At 39.5% G+C, this 21,987-nt stretch overlaps 1 protein-coding gene across 1 annotated transcript in view; it reads left to right on the top strand.

Annotated features, from left to right (window-relative positions):
* Window positions 1-21,987, top strand: part of Pgant1 (Polypeptide N-Acetylgalactosaminyltransferase 1) — a 245,305-nt gene that overhangs the window by 212,028 nt on the left and 11,290 nt on the right. The window contains exon 7 of the mRNA XM_067139267.2: window positions 2,496-2,630. Within this exon, the coding sequence (XP_066995368.2) occupies window positions 2,496-2,630 (135 nt within the window). The remainder of the gene's footprint in view (window positions 1-2,495; window positions 2,631-21,987) is intronic.

Below are 21,987 nucleotides of genomic sequence, written 5' to 3'. Positions count from 1 at the left end.
CATCTACAGGCATAAACAAATTCCTACTGATATGAGAGCAATATTTAATGAACGGTCTTTTCTAAGCTGCGAGTGCCCATACTAATTCAGGGCTAAACAAGAGATCACTAAAGCCACTATGATAGGGTTTCTCCTAAAAGTAAATCCAACTCTTCCTTTATATTTTTCATGTTTTCATCCCCATCTTACATAAAAACACAAAAATTTGTAGCAGAGTGACTTTGGAGTGTAGATTTATTAAAAAAATGCATTTAGGGTACGAAATTTTGTTTTATTTATTAAACCATACAGACCTGAGCAACCACAGTTCTCTAGTAGTGTCCACATACTTTGTATTAGTTACCACAAAAGTTTCAACTGGATATGACAGCTATTTAGGTAGTTATGGCATAATATATATTAAGATATAAAAACAAAAATACATGCACAATTTTCTTATTTTAATGTTTGTCACCCCTTTAAACATTCTTTGAGGCTTAAAAATGAACTCGTCAGAAGTGTACCATGATATATTATTCTGAAGTACCATATCATATATCAGCTATTATTACAGTGGGTCACCACTCCCAGGGACATTTATACCTACTGGCAGGTTAACTTGTGGCCGCTCTTCAGGAATACAGACGTCTTTTGCAACCGCTTTTGCTGACATGAAAAAGTTCTTCCATTTTATCAGCCGTTGGGACTGGGGTCCTCTTCAGCCATCTAAACCGCTGTCCTTGTTCTACATTCTGGTGAATTTATGTGTGACTTGTTACACAACAGCTTCATCTGGCCTCCAAAGGGAGGGCTCCTCTGCCTATAGCCGTTGGTTCCCCTTTTGGATATCAAGTTTGATAATGGCCTCTTGACCATCGGTCAGACAGTCGCAGGTAGTACCATTTACCGTCACATACAGTAGCAGGATGATCCTGACCTGACGTTTAAGCATATGATAGTGTTCCCAGGGAGAAGGTGTGAGAAACCATTGTCAAAAATAAACTGGGTACACAAACTGTAGAAATGGTGCAAGCAATACAAAACTGTGTCAGCAGCAGACAGACTCCATTTGGAGTTTAGAAGTGAAACTGGTCTAAAACATTGGTGTGTGCTGTTGCCTCTTTTCTTTCTAATGGTTATGGGCAAAATTGTACAGGAGACAAGGGATGCATATGGGAATAGGGAGATGTTATTACAGTTTGCAGATGATATTGTGGTCTGGGGAACAAACAGCAAAGATGTACAAGAATACGTGATGCACTGAACAAGAAAATTGAAAAGTATCATATGAAAATCAGTACAGAGAAAAGCAAGACCATGGTTGATATCAAGAGGAGGAAGACAAGGGAAAGGCATTGTGAAAATTGGTGGTCAAAGCCTTGGAATTGTTGACATTTTCAAATACCTAGGAAGTGAATTAATGCAGAATACAAGGCTGGACATGGAGATTAGCAAGAGGGTGCGACACGGCAACGAATTCTACCAGAGTGTAAGAAACCTTGTCTGGAATAAGGAAATATCACGGAAGTGTAGAGAGACAATGTGCAAAATGTATTATGCACCCACACTGACCTATCCGGCTGAGACCTTGACAATGGCAAGCAGGGAGGAGAGTAGAATTCAAGCCAGTGAAATGAAATACCTAAGAAGTATGATAGGAAAGACAAGATAAAACAGACTGAGAAATGAAGTTGTAAGAAAGGAGGTTGGAATGAAAACCCTTAATGAGAAAGTTGATAGGAGTAAACTAAGATGGTTTGGATATGTAAAGAGGATGGAGGAGGAAAAATTACCAAAACAGAAGACTAAGATGAAGTTAGAGAGAGAGAGAATAAGGTGGCTCAATTTGATAAAGAGAAGTGCAAGAAGAAGAAACCTGCACTGGAATAAAATGATGAAAGAGGAATAAATGCCCTGACCTTGCAGAAGCTGGATAAGGGTAAAGGAGAATGATGATTGTGACTATGATATATTATTATTCACCTATATTTCAGTATTCAGTATTTATGAATATTTGGCAACAGAGCATGAAAAGACAAAGACAGTGCTATGTGTGTGTTGGAAAGAGAGACTAGATGCCCATTAATTTGCATACTGAAGTCTAAAGTGGAAACAATCTTTAGTAGGGTATTGTCACCTACTCCTGTCATATCATTCAAATCCTGTAACTGAATGAGGATGCTTTACAAGTACAGTAATTGATACATTTTTTGTAACAGAGTACATAGGTTGTCCTTTATGAAACTTATTGATGGAAACAATATATATATTTTCTTTTTTCCTTTTGGGCTTGTCTGGAAGTAGGAAAACTTGGAGTTTTACAGTTTTACCTGTATGCCAATACTTAAAATATAATTTTCGGAATCAACTGTGACTAGGTGCAGTATTTACAGAAAGTGGATTTGTTTAATTTTGAAGCAATTCTTTCTTAATATGTATATCATTGAGTATTTTAAAATATTGTCTGTTAATTCATCTTTTCAGTAAATGATCATAAATGCATATATTTGTTACAGAAAGTCAACATAGGTGATTTGACTCAAAGACTGGAACTTCGCAAGAATTTAAAATGCAAGAGCTTTAAATGGTATCTGAAGAATGTCTACCCTGAGAAATTCGTTTTAGATGAGGATGTACAGGCCTTTGGACGGGTATGGGCTGTTGAATATTTTCCTAACACTAGTTATATATGTAATGTTACTACATTTTTACCAAGAAAGTATAGTATCACTGTTATAACTAATCTTTATTGGGTATTTTTTTTTCTTACTGCGAGTGGTGAAGCCTCCACCTTTCAATACAAAATTAAATGGAATAACTAAAAGTGATACCATACATATGGAGACAAAACATAATCAGTACACAATTTTTCATTGAATAGTACTAGTTTCGGCTGATATGACCACCATCCTCAGCTATTCACAACAAAACATTGTTAGATAAGGACATGGAATAAGTAAAAATGACACCATACGTATGAAATGGTGTAATTTTTAGTTATTTCATTTAATTTTGTTTTGACAGGTGGGTAATTGCTCTTCTATTCTCCTGAATACTGTGTCAGTATGGATCAAATATGAAGTTTCTTACTTACGAGATTAGATAGACGTTTTACTTGAGACCTCCAAAGTTAAGCATATATGAGCATTTATGATTACTTGCACAAAATAGTGGAAATTTTGATAATGATGTTGCTTTCTTTTTGGGGTGTCAGCCATTGTGACCCACAGTTTCAAATGGAAAGGAGAAGTACCTTGTAGATATCATATTACTCTGGCTTAGCTAATCAGGAAGTGGCAGTGGTGACAATTGTTTTAAGAGGAAGTACAACTAGGCAACTATCATCTTAACTATAGATAAATGGAATGATTGAAACTGATAAAGTAGATGGAGCCTTCATTATATAAGTGCCATTTAGTTGAGTGAAAAGCAGTGTATTGTGTTATTGTGGTAAGGCAGTGATGAAATTGCCTCACAGTAATTTACATTGGATATGCGTTAAGTACTCTCTTATTGGATATATGCAGTAATCATACCAATATCGATGTAAGGATATAGAAAAGATACTCATCTATGATGAAACACTGTAAATTGCTTGTGCCAATTGATTCTAGTGCAATTTCTAAGTTTTACTTTTTCTGCTAAAAGCCTTTATTTAACCACGTAATCAATACACAGTTTTTCAGTTTTGGCCGTCTACCGAGCTCGATAGCTGCAGTCGCTTAATTGCGGCCAGTATCCAGTATTCGGGAGATAGTGGGTTCAAACCCCACTGTCGGCAGCCCTGAAGATGGTTTTCCGTGGTTTCCCATTTTCACACCAGGCAAATGCTGGGGCTGTACCTTAATTAAGGCCACGGCCGCTTCCTTCCCAGTCCTAGCCCTTTCCTGTCCCATCATCGCCATAAGGCCTATCTGTGTCGGTGCGACGTAAAGCCAATAGCAAAAAAAACTAAAAACAAACAAACAAAGTTTTGGCCGATATCATGACCATCCTCAGCTATTCATAACGAGACATTGTTAGATAAGGACATAGCAACATTCCAACAATCTTAATAAAACAAGTCGAATGGGGGGTTAAATCTCAAGAAGCTAGGACCATAGATGATTGCAAAAATACATAATATGTGTGCACATTCAAAATGTTCATTACAGTATGTATCTAATACTTAACACTTGTTCAGATAAAATGACAGTCTTATGGAGTTGGATCCCAATAAGTTAGGGACTATAAATGATCATAAAAACACACACATGTAACTTATAAACAGTTTTTAAAATATATTCCGTATAGTCTGTATCCAAAACTTAACACTTAATCGGATAAAAGGTGACATTAATACAATTGTCTGTTGGTACTCTAAAAGAGTGAGTTGAGAGAACATGCATATTAGGAACTGCACTGCTTTTTTATACATTTGTCATGAATGTTAAAATGTTTTTGTTAGAAAATCACAATGTTGAACTTGAATAGGTTACTATTCTGATTGTTGAAATACATGAAAACATGTCTGTTTTATATGCTTGAAAAGGTGGATTGATCTTCTTTAAGTTAAAAATGCTATTATATTAGCTGAGGGATATCCCGTTGTTTAAGAAAATTAAGTCACACCCGTCTGTAAGGGCGATAGTGGGGGATATCTACAAAAGACTTTAGATGGATCATAATAAATTTATGAGGTAGAGAATAGAAAACTGGAAAAAGAAGCGTACCCCTCGAGGTTCCAGTGGTGCACCTTATGTTGCTATTAGTGTTGTGACAGTAGTAGCTGGCTATGGTGTGGTGGAAAAGGGAATATCAATCAATCAATCAATCAATCAATCAATCAATCAATCAATCAATCAATCAATCAATCAATCAATCAATCAGTCAGTCAATCAGTCAGTCAATACTGATCTGCATTTAGGGCAGTCACCCAGGTGGCAGATTCCCTATCTGTTGTTTTCCTAGCCTTTTCCTAAATGATTTCAAAGAAATTAGAAATTTATTGAACATCTCCCTTGGTAAGTTATTCCAATCCCTAACTCCCCTTCCTATAAAAGAATATTTGCCCCAGTTTGTCCTCTTGAATTCCAACTTTATCTTCATATTGTGACCTTTCCTACTTTCATAAACGCCACTCAAACTTATTCATCTACTAATGTCATTCCACGCCATCTCTCCGCTGACAGCTCGGAACATACCACTGAATGGAAATTCTAAGTTCCCATGGAGGGAATTAGATATTTTTCCACCAATAGAGCATATCAAAAATCTGATCAAAAATGAATTATGATTAAACAAACTCTGACCAACACAGCATCAAAAGTTAAGTTCTTGGTAGAAATTTCTGAACCGTTCGAAATCAGAACTGGTGTCTGACAGAGAGATGGACTATCCCCACTACTATTCAATTTAGTTTTGGAAAAAGTGATTCGTGAATGGAGAAAAGAAACTAAAGGTATAAATATTGGCAAACTTCTTAAAGACAAAATTCACCTTGATTGCTTAGCTTTTGTAGATGACCTTGCGATCCTTTCGAACAACAGACGAGAAGCAATCCACTCCATAGAAAAATTGCGTGAAATAGCCTCAAAAACCGGACTTCAAATTTCATTTGAAAAGACGCAGTTTATGGAAGGAACTAAATCAAGATTCGACAATCAACCATTAATCACCAAATGTGGAATAATTTCCCACGTAGAAAAATTCAAGTATCTAGGTGAAATTATTCAGCCAGCAGGGTTAAATCAGGAAGCTAACAAAGAAAGAACTGCTAAACTGTAAAGGGCTTACAAAATCACATGGAACAGATACAACAAAATATGTATATCAAAAAATGCAAAATTACGACACTACAATACAGTCATCAAACCAGAGGCACTTTATGCATCTGAAACACTGATCATTGGCGGCAGGTCACAAATGAAAAGCATTGAGAAACAAGAGAGGAAAATTCTCAGAAAAATCCTAGAACCAAAGTTCAAAAATGGAATTTGGATGAAAAAGGAACCACACGGAATTTATCAATTCACAGAAATAATCACAGATACCATCAGAAAGATACGACTAAAATTCTATAGACACCTACACAGAATGGATAACAACAGGCTGACAAAGAAAATTTTAAATCAAGCTCTAATCCTGAAAATCCGCAACAATTGGTTAGGAGAAATTCATGAAGATCTACAAGGAATGGGTATTGAGGATGAAACCATTCAAGATAGAATGAAATTTAGAAGCTTAGTAAACAAACATAAATTTGCAGAGAAACCAACAAGAAAAAAATACAGGCTGGACAGAAACACGCAGAAAGGAACACAATGAAAAAATGAAGAGATATTGGGAAGAAAAGAAGAAGAAACATTGTGCAAAATAAGTTCAAACATGCTCCAGTTGGGCACAACAAATAAAATATTTTAAAAACTTGAAAAATCTCAGCATTATTTATTGTAAGAATATGGAATATTACTTGTTATTCACATCACAGCTAAAAAAAAAAATAGAATTATTGAATAAAGGAAAATCTATTTGTTTGCAGTACAGAGAGGCACATATGTAGTTTTTTTTCCTGTCAAAACAAAACTCTCACTGCAACAACAGAATAAAATCAAGAATAGGAAAATGGAGAACCAAAGAACTTCAGATGCAGTTATACACTAAAGAGTAACTACAATAGTCAGCATTTTTTGAGGCAGATAAAAACCTTCCCTCAATACTTGCGCATTAGGCACTGAGATAGAGAATGACAATCTTTTCCTATCTTCGTATCATCCTGTGTGTCCCAATAAGAGCACTTGGAGGGTAACTTATTGTATCCAGAAATGACAAATATGGTGATAGAGCAACAAATTTCATCATAAGTTATTTGTGGGACTGTACAATTTTAAAACACTGTATACTTTCTGGCCTCTTGAACTGAATGTTCAATCAGCTGGTTATCCACAAACAATTCAAAAATGTCAACAATATTTATGGATTTGTACGTGCTGTAATTAGGCTCAGGAAATGTCAGCAGCCACCCTATATCTAACCCCTTTGGTCTATCTTGGTTTGTAATTTGATTTATTATTTTCTCTACCAGTTATCCGCTCATTTGCAGCTTCATGTATTGAAACAGATCTTGCATCAGTAGACACAAAAGGCACTTCGTCCTCTAGTAACACACCTTCACCATAGTAAATAATTCTAATTCTTTCATTATTTACAAGCTTCATTTCATCACAATGTTGATGTTGCCATATGGCGTCACGAGCCGAATACTTACCCAGAAATGGGCCTAAAAGAATCAAATGATGGCGCTACAAGGAGAAGGAGGCCAACATTGTTACAAAAATTACAGTGCCACCAATCACCACGGTTGGAGAGAACTGGACGAAACTGAAAGACGCCGTTCATGAAGCTACATGCTCTATTCTTGGAACCACTAAACCAGGATGACGTAGGATTGACAAAGACACGTGGCTTTGGAATGATGATGTTAAAGATGCAGTGCGGAAGAAGAAACAGTTGTACCATGAGTTTTTTCCAGATAAAACACCATCTCGTTGGAATGCCTACAAATCACCCCGTAGTGAGGCGAAGAAGGTCATTGCTGTAACAAAAAGCAAACTGATATGCAGACCTACATGCAAAACTTGACACGCACGAAGGCGAGCGGCACATTAACCGGCTACTCAAATCGAGGCACCACAAAACATAAGATATCCAACGTTTTTACGGCATCAATGACGATAAAGGTGACCTGCTAGTCGACTGGAAGAAAGCGTGAGAACGCTGGCAGAGCTATTTTGAGAAACTTTCAACCGAAGAATTTCCCCACCCACCAATCCCAACCACCTCCGCTATTGAAGGCCCAGTGAAGGAAATTGACGTCACGGAACTTCAGGCTGTTCTGAAGGAGATGAAACCAGGGAAAGCCACTGGCCCCGATGATCTTCCGGCAGAGTTCTGGTGCTCTGAACGGTGGGATGCAACAATATAGCTAACACAGCTTTTCAATCAGATCATCAAAGAAGGTCAAATACCATCAGATTGGCGACAGAGCATTATCCTACCAATTTTCAGGAAGAAGGGAAGTCCTGCCGATTGTTCTAATTACCGTCCGATCAGACTTCTGAGCCACGCAGTAAAGATCTTCAAACATATTCTCGACAAAAGGATTCGCCGGATAGAGCCAAACTTACAATGAACCAAGCTGGATTCGTGAAAAATTGTGGCACGACAGATGCAATCCACGCTGCACGGCTGTTAGTTGAGAAACACCATGAAAAACATAAGCCTGTTCATCTCGCTTTTCTTGATCTTGAGAAGGCTTTTGATCGGGTGCCACATGACCTAATCTGGTTAGCGCTACAAGAACATAGCATTCCAGAGCACCTTGTTAAGTGGGTACAGATGCTCTACGTAGAACCAAGGAGTTATGTTCAAGCTGTCGCAGGAGTGTCTAATGATATCCGCATCACTGCAGGAGTACATCAAGGCTCTGCCTTATCACCACTGCTGTTCATTCTTGTGATGGACACTGTTACATCAGACCTGCACAAGCCAATAACATGTACACTTCTCAATGCTGATCATGTCATGTTGGCTGCTGAGAATAAGTCTGATCTCCAGTGCCAAACAGAAGAGTGGAACAACTGACTAGCGCAATACGGCCTGCGCCTCAACAAAAAGAAGACAGAGTACATGACATTAGATCCTCGAGAAGTTGGAACCATCCACGTTGATGGTGAAAATCTACCATGAGTAGAGAAATTTAAATATCTTGGCTCCACACTCTCTAACGATGGCAGACTTACTGATGAGGTCAAAAATGAGGTCAACACAAGGATACACGCAGCCTGGCTGAAGTGGCGAATGACAACGGGCGTCACTTGTGACCGTCGGATGAAAGACCATCTGAAATCTAAGATCTACCGGACTGTTATCCGCCCCTTCGCTCTCTATGGCACTGAGTGTTGGCCTGCTACGAAGGAGGTAGAACGTCGACTAAGCGTCATGGAGACAAAGATGCTTAGGTGGACAGCTGGCATCACTAGACTGGATCATATTTCAAACGACAATATTAGGAAACACTTTGGCATTGCACCGATCCAGAAGAAAATGCAGGAAAACCATCTATGCTGGTTTGGACACATGTTGCATGCAGAAGACAATACACTGGCAAAGTCAGCGTATACATTGGAAGTTGCTAGAAAGAGGCCCAAGGGACGACCAAGACAGTGATGGATCGATACAGTGCACAACACCCTGAAAGCTGTAAGACTACATCCTGACATGGCCCGTGACCAAATTAAATGGAGATAACGAATCCACACAGCAGACCCTGCTACCAGGTGGGACAAACACTAAAGAAGAAGAAGAAGAATATTTCAGCACTGGCACTTAACGGTCAAGAGCTGAGATTATCAATAAGTCCGCTATAATCTTCATCTCCAGGAGCCCTCGTCTGAACTGCATTTACATTGGGTGGTTCCACTAAAATATCACCATTGAGACCTTGTCAGTAGCATATCCAGTGTTTCTGAAAGGGATTTCCCTTCCTGCAAGGAAGATGTATGAATTAGGATAAAGTAACATGATCCAACATCTGCAGAAATTTCACTGAGTATAAATGCCTAGCGTTGCCATATGGCAATGCAAATGATTCAACAAGCACTACAACGGCATTGTGCGTCCGTACTATTTCAAATGCTTACAACTTATATAATTAAGTGTGCACAACACTATTTTAAACATAATTTAATGAAACAACTTCATTTATAAATTTTATATCCTTCTTATGTGAAGCTGGCAGCCATTTCGTAGGAATTTGAAAATAACCAACAGTCCATCACTCCTTGTGTCACAACAGTAGATTTTAAAATTAAATAAATGTGATTACTTGATTCTACAGACACTTCTCTAACTGTTGGATGACACTACAGTCTTCCAAATTCTTTCTTGTTGCCAACAGTACTAAAAGAAAAAGGTGCAAAGATCATTGCCATATGGCAACGCATGGCACTAATGGGTTAATACTGGTATTTTTCAGACTGATTTGTTTATGTGGCCCTGAAAAGGCCCGTTGGTATGGAGCTGGGTTGATAGAGGCTAGGAAACATGTGACAGGATTTCAGTTCTCCACGTCGTTTAATCCAACACCTGCTCGAACTGACGACCTCGGTGTTTGGTACAGAGCTGGGCGCGATGTTGTAAGGACCGTCTAGCCCGTTGCAACATCGCTGGCTGAACGGATCGGCATACCTCGGTGATAAGCTGTCTAAGGTGACAAGGACTGGCCGGCTCCTGTGCATACACCAGTTGTTTTACATGGACCCACAGAAAAAAAATCCAGGGATGTAGGATCGAGCGATCTGGCGAGCCAGAGGACAGGTCCTCCCGTTCCTATCCATTTATCAGGATACGTTGCATGAAGATGGTTCCAGATGACTTCCGCTCGTGCGGTGGAGCTCCGTCATGTCGAAACCACATCCTGCAGTGGTCAAGGAGTGGCATATTTTCCAAAAATGGTGGTAGTTCATCTTGGAGGAACCGCAGATAGCGTTGGCTGGTCAGATGGCCCTCAACCATACATTCATGCCCCACTGTACCTGAAAAGCTGTTTGTTGTACCCAATGGGGATTATCCAAATTCCAGTAATGCATATTAAGGTGATTAACAGTTGCATTATTGTGGAATCGTGCTTCGTTCGTAAATAAGAGAGTCGCTAGAAAAGCAGGATCAGTGTCCACATGCTGTAGGATCCATTGATAGAATGCCAGCTGGGCATCGAAATCATGACCTTGGAGCTCCTGGTATAAGTTCAGATGGTACAGGTGAAACTGGTGGGGATGCAATATCTGCATAACAGACGCTCGGCTGATGTTCGTCTCCTGTGCAATGGCCCGTGTGCTAGTATGAGGGTTATGCCAGCTAGCATCAAACATGACTTCTTCATTGTCAGCAGACGTCACAGGATGATCTCCAATAGGCCGTGTCCTTCCCAGGGATGCAATATCCCGCAGGCATCTTTCCACATGATATAGATATTGATTCCCATAGGGAACCTGAATTATTTGCCCCGAATGAGTAAATTTATAATACCAATATAAATGGTCATGGTTCATGTTTGTGGATTACTGTAATCACGTCCTAGTTCGTGAACCATGGGCAACGGCTGAGTGGCCTAGTAAGTGGTCCTGAGAGTCGGGATACCAGTTGCTATGGAATGGGAGTGGGCATCTCGGACATATTCTGAGTCGTGGCCCTCCTTGTGCTCAGGCGGCTAGGACTATACAATCCACCGGTGGTCCATAACCCGTTAGAGGAGAGATCCTCACTTGGACTATGTGTAAGTAGGGTAGCATCCTGCTTCATGAATTTACCGAGCTCAGAACACTTTAAGCAAGCCTCGGACCTATGGGAGTATCGGAGTCCCACTCCCATTTGACAAGCGAGGGACTCCTTGGAAACAACTTGGCGAACGAAATGGAATTCGATGGGGAGCTATCAATATTAATGGGGCTTATGGAAGAAAGAAAGTAGAACTGGCTGAGTCAGCAAAGAGGATGCATTTGGATGTGCTAGGAGTAAGTGATATTCGGGTAAGGGGAGATAACGAGGAAGAGATAGGAGATTATAAAGTGTACTTGACGGGTGTTAGAAAGGGAAGGGCAGAGTCTGGGGTAGGGCTCTTTATCAGGAATACCATTGCATGCAACATAGTTTCTGTTAGGCATGTAAATGAGCGAATGATGTGGGTAGATTTGTTAGTTGGAGGAATTAGGACTAGAATTGTGTCCGTGTATTCACCATGTGAGGGTGCAGATGAGGATGAAGTGGACAAGTTTTATGAAGCATTGAGTGACATCGTGGTCAGGGTCAACAGCAAGGATAGAATAGTGCTAATGGGCGATTTCAATGCGAGAGTTGGGAATAGAACTGAAGGATACGAAAGGGTGATTGGTAAATGTGGGGAAGATATGGAAGCTAATGGGAATGGAAAGCGTTTGCTGGACTTCTGTGCTAGTATGGGTTTAGCTGTTACGAATACATTCTTCAAGCATAAGGCTATTCACCGCTACACATGGGAGGCTAGGGGTACCAGATCCATAACAGACTATATCTTAACAGACTTCGAATTCAGGAAATCTGTTAGGAATGTACGAGTTTTCCGTGGATTTTTCGATGATACAGACCACTATCTGATCTGTAGTGAACTAAGTATCTCTAGGCCTAGGGTAGAGAAAGTGAAATCTGTCTGCAAACGAATAAGGGTAGAAAATCTCCAGGACGAGGAAATTAGACAGAAGTACATGGATATGATTAGTGAGAAGTTTCAAACAGTAGACAGTAAGGAGGTTCAGGATATAGAAAGTGAATGGGTGGCATACAGGAATGCTGTAGTAGAAACAGCAAGGGAATGCCTAGGAACAACTGTGTGTAAAGATGGGAAAAGGCAAACATCTTGGTGGAATGATGAAGTGAGAGCAGCTTGTAAACGTAAAAAGAAGGCTTATCAGAAATGGCTCTAAACAAGGGCCGAGGCAGACAGGGATTTGTACGTAGATAAAAGAAACAAAGCGAAACAAATAGTTGTTGAATCCAAAAAGAAGTCATGGGAAGATTTTGGTAAGAACCTGGAAAGGCTAGGTCAAGCAGCAGGGAAACCTTTCTGGACAGTAATAAAGAATCTTAGGAAGGGAGGGAAAAAGGAAATGAACAGTGTTTTGAGTAATTCAGGTGAACTCGTAATAGATCCCAGGGAATCACTGGAGAGGTGGAGGGAATATTTTGAACATCTTCTCAATGTAAAAGGAAATCATCCTTGTGGTGTGAACAGCCAAGCTCATGAGGAGGAGGAAAATGATGTTTGTGAAATTATGCTAGAGGAAGTGGAAAGGATGGTCAATAAACTCCATTGTCATAAAGCAGCAGGAATAGATGAAATTAGACCTGAAATGGTGAAGTATAGTGGGAAGGCAGGGATGAAATGGCTTCATAGAGTAGTAAAATTAGCATGGAGTGTTGGTAAGGTACCTTCAGATTGGACAAAAGCAGTAATTGCACCTATCTATAAGCAAGGGAACAGGAAGGATTGCAACAACTATCGAGGTATCTCATTGATTAGTATACCAGGCAAAGTATTCACTGGCATCTTGGAAGGGAGGGTGCGATCAGTCGTTGAGAGGAAGTTGGATGAAACCCAGTGTGGTTTCAGACCACAGAAAGGCTGTCAGGATCAGATTTTCAGTATGCGCCAGGTAATTGAAAAATGCTACGAGAGGAACTCCCAGGCAGTTGTGTTTATGTTTCGTAGATCTAGAGAAAGCATACGACAGGGTACCGAGGGAGATGATGTTCACTATACTGGGGGACTATGGAATTAAAGGTAGATTATTAAAATCAATCAAAGGTATTTATGTTGACAATTGGGCTTCAGCGAGAATTGATGGTAGAAAGAGTTCTTGGTTCAGGCTACTTACAGGGGTTAGACAAGGCTGTAATCTTTCACCTTTGTTGTTCATAGTTTACATGGATCATCTGCTGAAAGGTATAAAATGGCAGGGAGGGATTCAGTTAGGTGGAAATGTAATAAGCAGTCTGGCCTATGCTGACGACTTGGTCTTAATGGCAGATTGTGCCGAAAGCCTGCAGTGTAATATCTTGGAACTTGAAAATAGGTGCAATGAGTATGGTATGAAAATTAGCCTCTCGAAAACTAAATTGATGTCCGTAGGTAAGAAATTCAACAGAATTGAATGTCAGATTGGTGATACAAAGCTAGAGCTGGTCGATAATTTCAAGTATTTAGGTTGTGTGTTCTCCCAGGATGGTAATATCGTAAGTGAGATTGAATCAAGGTGTCGTAAAGCTAATGCAGTGAGCCTCGCAGTTGCGATCAACAGTATTCTGTAAGAAGGAAGTCAGCTCCCAGACGAAACTATCGTTACATCGGTCTGTTTCTAGACCAACTTTGCTTTACGGGAGCGAAAGCTGGGTGGACTCAGGATATCTTATTCATAAGTTAGAAGTAACAGACATGAAAGTAGCAAGAATGATTGCTGGTACAAACAGGTGGTAACAATGGCAGGATGGTACTCGGAATGAGGAGATAAAGGCTAATTTAGGAATGAACTCTATGGATGAAGCTGTACGCATAAACCGGCTTCGGTGGTGGGGTCATGTGAGGCGAATGGAGGAGGATAGGTTACCTAGGAGAATAATGGACTCTGCTATGGAGGGTAAGAGAAGTAGACGTAGACCAAGACGACGATGGTTAGACTCGGCTTCTAACGATTTAAAGATAAGAGGTATAGAACTAAATGAGGCCACAACACTAGTTGAAAATCGAGGATTGTGGCGACGTTTAGTAAATTCACAGAGGCTTGCAGACTGAACACTGAAAGGCATAATGATAATGTATGTATGTATATATGTATAAATGGTCCGTTGTTGGACATTATAAATTTTCCAGCTAACTCATTCCTATTTGCCGGGACTTATTCGGGCCAAATATTTCAGGTTCCCTATGGGAATCAACATCTATATCATCTGATGGCCAAGCATGCATCAATTTTTAGTAATGAGAGAAAGTCTCTCATAGTGCATTGGCACTGCTGGTGGCTCCAAGTAGCCTACACAGTGGCCTTCTTGGTATGCACTAGCCATACGTCTTGGTGGGTGTGCTATGTACCAACTGATGAGCCCAACTTAGCACACGGAGGCAAAATCGCTGGCAAACAGGAATGAGTTAGCTGGAAAATTTAATGTCCAATAACGGACCATTTATATTGGTATTATATCTTTCCACACTCCTAAATGTCATGCTCGGATTGTTGTCTATCCAGATAGCGTTCTTGGTACAGGCGTTGTGCCTTGTATGCATTCTGTCTAGCTTCTCCATAGATAAGTAACATATCCACATACTCGTCACTGGAATACATCTCGAGGCAGTGAATAAACTTTGTGTTGTTAATTGCTTCGAAAGAGGGGAGTTTGCACAGCTACATACTTACCTGCCATCGCATGTTGTTATTGTTCGAATGGGGCATACTTTGCCCTACCTGTGGTCTACGAATCTTGGAACATGTATGACATAGCTAACTGGCCACAGACCGTCATCTCCCCATCCATGTCCAACCCAGCACTATACCCAATGCAACGATACATACGGTCTTTTACAGGGTCAAATAAGCAAATCAGTCCTTGGAAGCTATCAAGTATGAAACCTTACCACATCCCAGGCAACTGGCTGTTGAAAAAAATTATTATGTGGAATTCGAACCTTCTACCTCGAGCTCTGTCGACTATCACATCTCCCCACCTGCTTGCCATGTGAGCTACTGTGACACTTGACCTATGGCGCCCACTTCCCAGCCTACACAGTACCATGCTCCCGGTCTGTGCGTCTACGCCTCCTGTTTAAAAGTACGTGTTCTGTGTATCTGTACTCCTTTTGCTGGTTCATTCGAGGTACCCATAATGAATTAATAGTGGCGCTCACAATTCCTGTTGTCTTCTAGCCCATAAACACACATCTCATTTATGAACCCGGTTTAGGGAGAGGGACCGATGTCTTTCAGAATTGTAGTAAATGTGAAAGGATGCATAAAACTGGATTGCAGGGGGCTGGTGGACCACCCAGTATATAACAGACAACATGTTTTCATCTGTTTCAACAATCAGGCCCGGTTTATTCAAATCTGTGTTAAATTTTACTTAACAAATGTTAACTAACAATTTTTATTAATTTTTAACACTTCGGTTAAAAGTACTCTGTTTCATAAACACATTTCCAACGTTTGTTACAAAACAATTGTTAAAAACAAATTAAGACATTTCGGTGAGATTTCTGAATATTTTTGGCAGTGAGCGTCTTTTGTTTCTTTACATCAAGCACTTCTAGTGGTGTGTTGAAATAGTATTTTGTCACACATGGTTGCATGGCCGGACTGCAGTTGACATAATTATAGGTTATGGTTAGCGGTGACCACTAAGATGTAAACATGTCAAGTAAGAGACAACAAAAGCGTTTATTATGATGAATGCGAGACAAATGTTGTTATAGTTTCAATTTAAAAGTATGCGAGTGTGCCTATCAAATGAAAGAACAGACTGTTATTTCACAACATTCGATATAGCCTATTCTTATATGAGTGTAATCTAAGGCTCAATCTAAGGCTCCTACATAACCAGGAAAATGTGATAATTGATATTTCTTGAATGATTTTCAGGCATTCTTTTATTGCGGCGAAAATAATGTAATGCCTTGTTCATGCTGCAATGGCAACAGGAATTCTTTGCAGAATTCTACACATTCTTGTCTTGCACTCATGAACATAGTCACCTACAATTACATGAAAAGTGTCTCAAGCATAATATCTACCAAGGAGAGGCCAGGCCAAACCCTGCAGCCAGCCGATTTCAACGAGTTGCAATGTACCTGGGAGGAAGGAACACTCAACAGTAATTTGTGTATAAGGGTTTAGGTCAGTACGCTTTTGTTTTGGGAAGGAAGAAGAAAAAGAAAAATTAAAAATGAGGTCATATATCATGACACTGGATCCGCTTCAGAAAAAGTGGAGGTGATAGATCATTAAAAGGCGAACAAATTTTACTTAAACTTGTCTGGTCCGTAATCTAATCATTTTTGAAGATTTGATGAATCCCTGATTCCAGTGCAATGCGTATATACTTAGAGTTACATCACAGTCATATGGAGTGGTGGCCTACTGGTCACTGTACTTGTTTGCGAACCCTGTAGACGTTAGTTTGAGTCTCGTCGCAGCTATAACAAATTGTAGTACACTTTATTTTCTACCTGAAATTAAGGTAGTCCGTTACTGCTGGAGATAAATCTTTGTGTGTGCGCGCGCGCGCGCACGTGCGTGCATGCGTGCGTGTGCGTGTGTGTGTGTGTGTGTGAATTTAAGTTCGAAAATAAAGTTCACTGCAGTTTGCCTAATATTTTTATTCGCATTTTTAAATTCACGTTCCCTCATTAATTTTGCAAGTTATAAACTTCATACCGGGGTCTGTATTGAACTACATATAAACTTATGAAAGAAGTGTCTCTTTGAAGTCCACCATTTCAGTACATTATTTTTTGATTTATTAGAAATCAAAAACGAAATTACATGCTAAAATATCGGGGCATGTTTTACCTATAATGTAGGCATCATCAGCCATACTGTCCTTAACATTAGTGTTTAAATTGAAGAGGTAGAAATGGCTTAAAACATTTTTTAAAAATCACGCTTATTAATATAAAATGAGCACTTGAGTGAAAATAACATGTGTTGAGTCATAAAAATGTCTTAGTGAGTAAAGTAACATTGATCGTATATGGCAGTTAATATTTGTGAGCACTCAGGTTCACTTGTATTTATGTTCTTAAAACTTGTTCCTTCCTGGAATTCCCGTTATTGTGGCTGTTTAAAATCAAAATAAGTGGGCTTGACTTGTATGGTTCCTGTAGACAGAGTAGAAGAGGGGACTTCAAGAGAAGGTTCTTCCTATGGCTGAATGTTACGTTTAGTACAAGAAATTCTGATTGTGGTAGGGAGTAGTCCACTTGTAGTCCACACTTTGCTGCTGACAGCCTAGGTGCCGGAGTATGTTGATGCTGCTGAGGCGAAGGCTGCGCGTCTAGTGACACTAGTAACTGCACTATCTTTAGTAATCATGTCTCAGATAAAAATAATTCTTTCTTTTATAATCTCTTTAAATTCCCCTTTCAGCAGCAGTCTTTCTTTCCGCATCCTTCAGCCCTGCCTTAGACACCCCTTCTCTCCTCCCCACTCCTTCTTTACCCCCCTCCTCTCCTTATCTACTCCTTTGTTTACATTGCCTGCTTCCTACAACGAGTCAGTGCTTGTTCTCTATCCACCCCTTTGTTTACATGGCCTTCCAGCTTCCTCCAGCAAGTCAGTGCTTGTTCTACATCAGACATTAGAGGTGAGTCTCATTAATAATTTTTCTCCTTTTTAATTTATTTTCTGTATGTTCATTTATTCCTAATTCTAGCTATCATTTCCAGATTTACCTCGTTTCCTGAGGGCCTGAGTTAACTTAAAGACATCATATTATGACAAGAAGATCATATCATAATTTTTGTTTTTTGTATATATTTTAATGTTATAATTATTCCTGCAACATTATCTTTGTCTGGTATACATATGTTTTAGTTATCACATAATCTGTTTAATTTTTATTTGGCTGAAGATGGCCACTAAGTGGCTGAAACTAGCCCCAAGACTGATGTAATATCTTTAGCTTGATATATTTTATTGAAAAGGTGTCACCACAGAGCAGTGACATTGCGCATTGTCCTGTTGAAACATGGCATCTCCATCAGTGCACTCTATGGCCAGAAAGGGATTTAGATGGTCTGAAAGAATGTCTACATAATGTGCACCTGTCAGCGCTCCCTGCACCCGGACAGTGGGGCCTAATTGCGACCACGAGAACACCGCCCAGACCAGAACTGAGCCACCTCCTGCCTGCACACAACCTTGTTGACATGCAGGATCCATAGCTTAACGAGGCATATGTCACACTCTCACGTGCCCATCAGCTCGATACTAGTGGAACTGGGATTATTTCGACCATACCACACGCCGCCACTGTTCCATGGTCCATTGCCGATGTTCACTGACCCATGCACGTTGTTGAGCTGAGTGTCGAAGTGTCAGCAAAGGGACACGAGGTGGTTGTCAGCTGGTGAAACCTAGCAACGTAGCAACGTAGCAAGAAGTCTACTGTTGCAAATACTTCTAACTCATAATATTACAAGCTATCTTTGTCACCGTCAAATGATTCCACTTGTATATGCTTTTTCAACTAGAATATCTACAAACTCACAATTTACAACATTTGAACATCACTTCAAATTTTGAGATGGTCCATAGTGATCCTATTTGAAACTGTTCTTCAACTTCTATTCACCAACTTCATATCCTCAACGTGTTCTACAACTTCACCATATGCATCTGACTTTCGTCTTTTATCTTCAAGATCATAATGAACTTCGGATCTCTCGACTAACTTTGACTTTTATTCTCTCCTCTTTACTTTGATTATATAAGATTTTTCGCCATCGTCTAATTATAACCGCCATGACTATCAACTTTACTTTTATGCAATCTTACTACTTGTTGTATAACAATCTGTTGTTTTATCCATTGTACTTATTTTAGCAGCCTTCTAATGTTAATTTTGTTAATACTTCCACTATTGTATCTCATCACATTGTATTTTTAAACCATCATTGTTATTTTTAATGTTATTTTACTTCAAATCTCTTCAAGATTTTAAAATTCATTTCATCACTACATGTTATTTAGACTCTTATTTTTAATTTAAGGTTAAGACTATGGCTGATGATGCCTTCAGGGAAGGCGAAACATGTCCCACTATTAGCTAACAAATTTATGTAAATCATCCAAGACGATTTTGTATTGATTAGGTGGTCTAATAAATAACTTAATGTTATTATTTCAATGGTGAAACCTATGCGGTGCAGTTGCCTCCTTGCAGTCCTGGTAGAAACGGGTTCCTGTCTCGCAACATTCAGCTGGGTGATCTGACTCATAGTAGCCCGTTGAGCTCCCGGTATGGTTCTATGGAGGCGAGGTGATGTCCGTTCGTTAAACACCTGTGGTCTTCCTGTACGGTGATTTGCGTGGGTGGTAACATTCTCTCTGGGATATTGAAGATCGACCCTCGACACTATTGACATTGGAAACCCCAATTCGCGTGTAATCTCCACAATGCAACGACCCATGCACTGTGCGCCGATGAGCATCCCACGTTTAAAGTCAGTTAACTTGTTATGTGTTGCCATCTTTGCGACACTGGTGTCTGTTACAGAATGCTCAGCTACGCCACAGCTAGCCACAATGCTCAGTGATCATTGACAGTACATTTTCTAATGGGACACCTCTTCCTGTGACTTTTGACAACTCTGTGTATTATGTATTTTTGCGATCATCTATGGTCCTAGCTTTCTGGGATTTAACCCCATTCGACTTGTTTTATCAACATATCTGGAATGTTACTATGTCTTGTTTGTGCATAGCTGAGGATGTCCTTCATATCTGCTGAAACTAGTACTATTTAGTGAAAAATTTAGTATTGATTAGGTGGTTAAATAAAGGCTTTTAGTAAGAAAAGTAAGTCGTATCCATCAATATGGGCCTAACGACGAAGTTCATTGCTTACACATCTAAGTTTACCGCGATTTCAGAAGTGGCATTGTGAACACAGCAGAAGAGAAATAGCCATCTGAAAATTGGCTTGAACAGTTCAGGTAATTTTTGTTGCCCAACTTATTTCTGCTTTGGTATCGATGTTTGAGAGATTGTGAAACACTACATATAATGCAGCACTGAAGTAGGTATGTATTGTATATTTCTATTTATTGTGTATAAAATAAAAGATGTATTATTTAAGTACAATGAAAGAATTTACTTAAGTTTCCATTACCATCTAGGGTTCAACGGTTCAAAACACGAAATAGACAACGAAGATGACAAGGATTAAATTAATTGATTCAAAATATTATTTGTAGAAGGTATAAACTGTGATCTATGGGAATAAACAAGAAATAATTCTCAACATGTTACCAGATGACATTAAACAAATGGTTAACAGATTGAGGTCCCAGTTCAGAATGAAAATACAAGAACAAAATAAGAGCAACAAAATCAGAAATTAGCAGAAAAGATAATTACTATGCAGAGAGGGAATGGAAGATGTATCTTTCATGGCCTCATTGTACTTAAAGTAAACTGAGTGAGTTGGCTATGCAGTTTGGGTTACGTAGCCGTCGATTTGCATTCAGGAGATGTGTGTTCAAACATTACCATTGGCAGCTCTATAGATGGCTTTCTCTGTTTTTCTGTTTTCATATTAGGTACCTTAATTAAGGCCACAGTTCTTCTTTCCCAGTCCTAGCCCTGCCCTATCTCATCCACGCCATAAGACCTGTCTGTGTTGGTGCAGCATAAAGCAAATTTAAAACATTGAATGTAAAAAATTGAAGTACATATATGGTGTTGTCACATAACTTTGTTACCTTTCAACTACTAATAACACCTGTGATAGCCGCTGCCCGCAGTGCAGGTGCAGCAGAGCAGTTTCTGTGGACGTAGCAAAACATGATACACAAGGTCATGCACACCAGAGAAAGGACATATACAAGACAATTGAATAATACACTGTAAACTTTACTTCACATGGTATACCCCATTGTTATCAATAATACATTGCCATTTTTCTGGAAGTTTATTCTTTCCACGTCTGCCACCACAGGCTGTCCTGTGTGTAGTTTGTCTTTTTGGGAGAAATTCCCTGATCGAAATTGCAAAAACCACTTTTGACATGCCTGAATCATCATTGTATCTTCTCTATGCAAAATGAGAACAGTAGAACAATTTCATAGGCAGCTCATTACCAAAAATTTTCATTTTGGTTTGTGAGGCAGTTTTACCCTCATGGTAAAAGATAACACAAGATGCTGAAAAATGTTCTGTTTTACTGTCCATTCTCGTACACACAGAAGACAAGTCCACACTGTTGCGACCAAGGTCAGTCACAAACACAAAATGATGTATTCCATAGTGGGTCTGGTTGTTGATCCTATGGCATAGAGCTGTTATGGCAACCTCCATTACATAGCTGTACAGTGGGTATTGTGTCGTCAGGCATTTCGCAACAGAACTTTCGATATCAGGAAACAAACTTCTGAGCCTACCCAACAGTACCTGCTGAAAAGAAATTAAGTATAGAAAAAAATCAAAGTCACTTCCTGACATTCGTAGAACAAATTTATAGGCAACTTGGAATTCCATATACAGCTCTTGCAGCAAATTATTAACAACTCCCTTACATTCATGACTTGAAGTCGTAACATTTCCTTTTTGTCCTTGAATGTTGTTCTCTTCTTTACTGGAATAAAGTAAGTTACAAGCAAGTTGAACTGGGCGAGTTGGCCGTGCGGTTAGGAGCGCGCAGCTGTGAGCTTGGATCCGGGAGATAGTG

This window comes from Anabrus simplex, chromosome 2, assembly GCF_040414725.1.
Source record: "Anabrus simplex isolate iqAnaSimp1 chromosome 2, ASM4041472v1, whole genome shotgun sequence".
NCBI lineage: Eukaryota > Metazoa > Arthropoda > Insecta > Orthoptera > Tettigoniidae > Anabrus > Anabrus simplex.
This window is presented reverse-complemented; position numbering and strand designations above follow the sequence as displayed.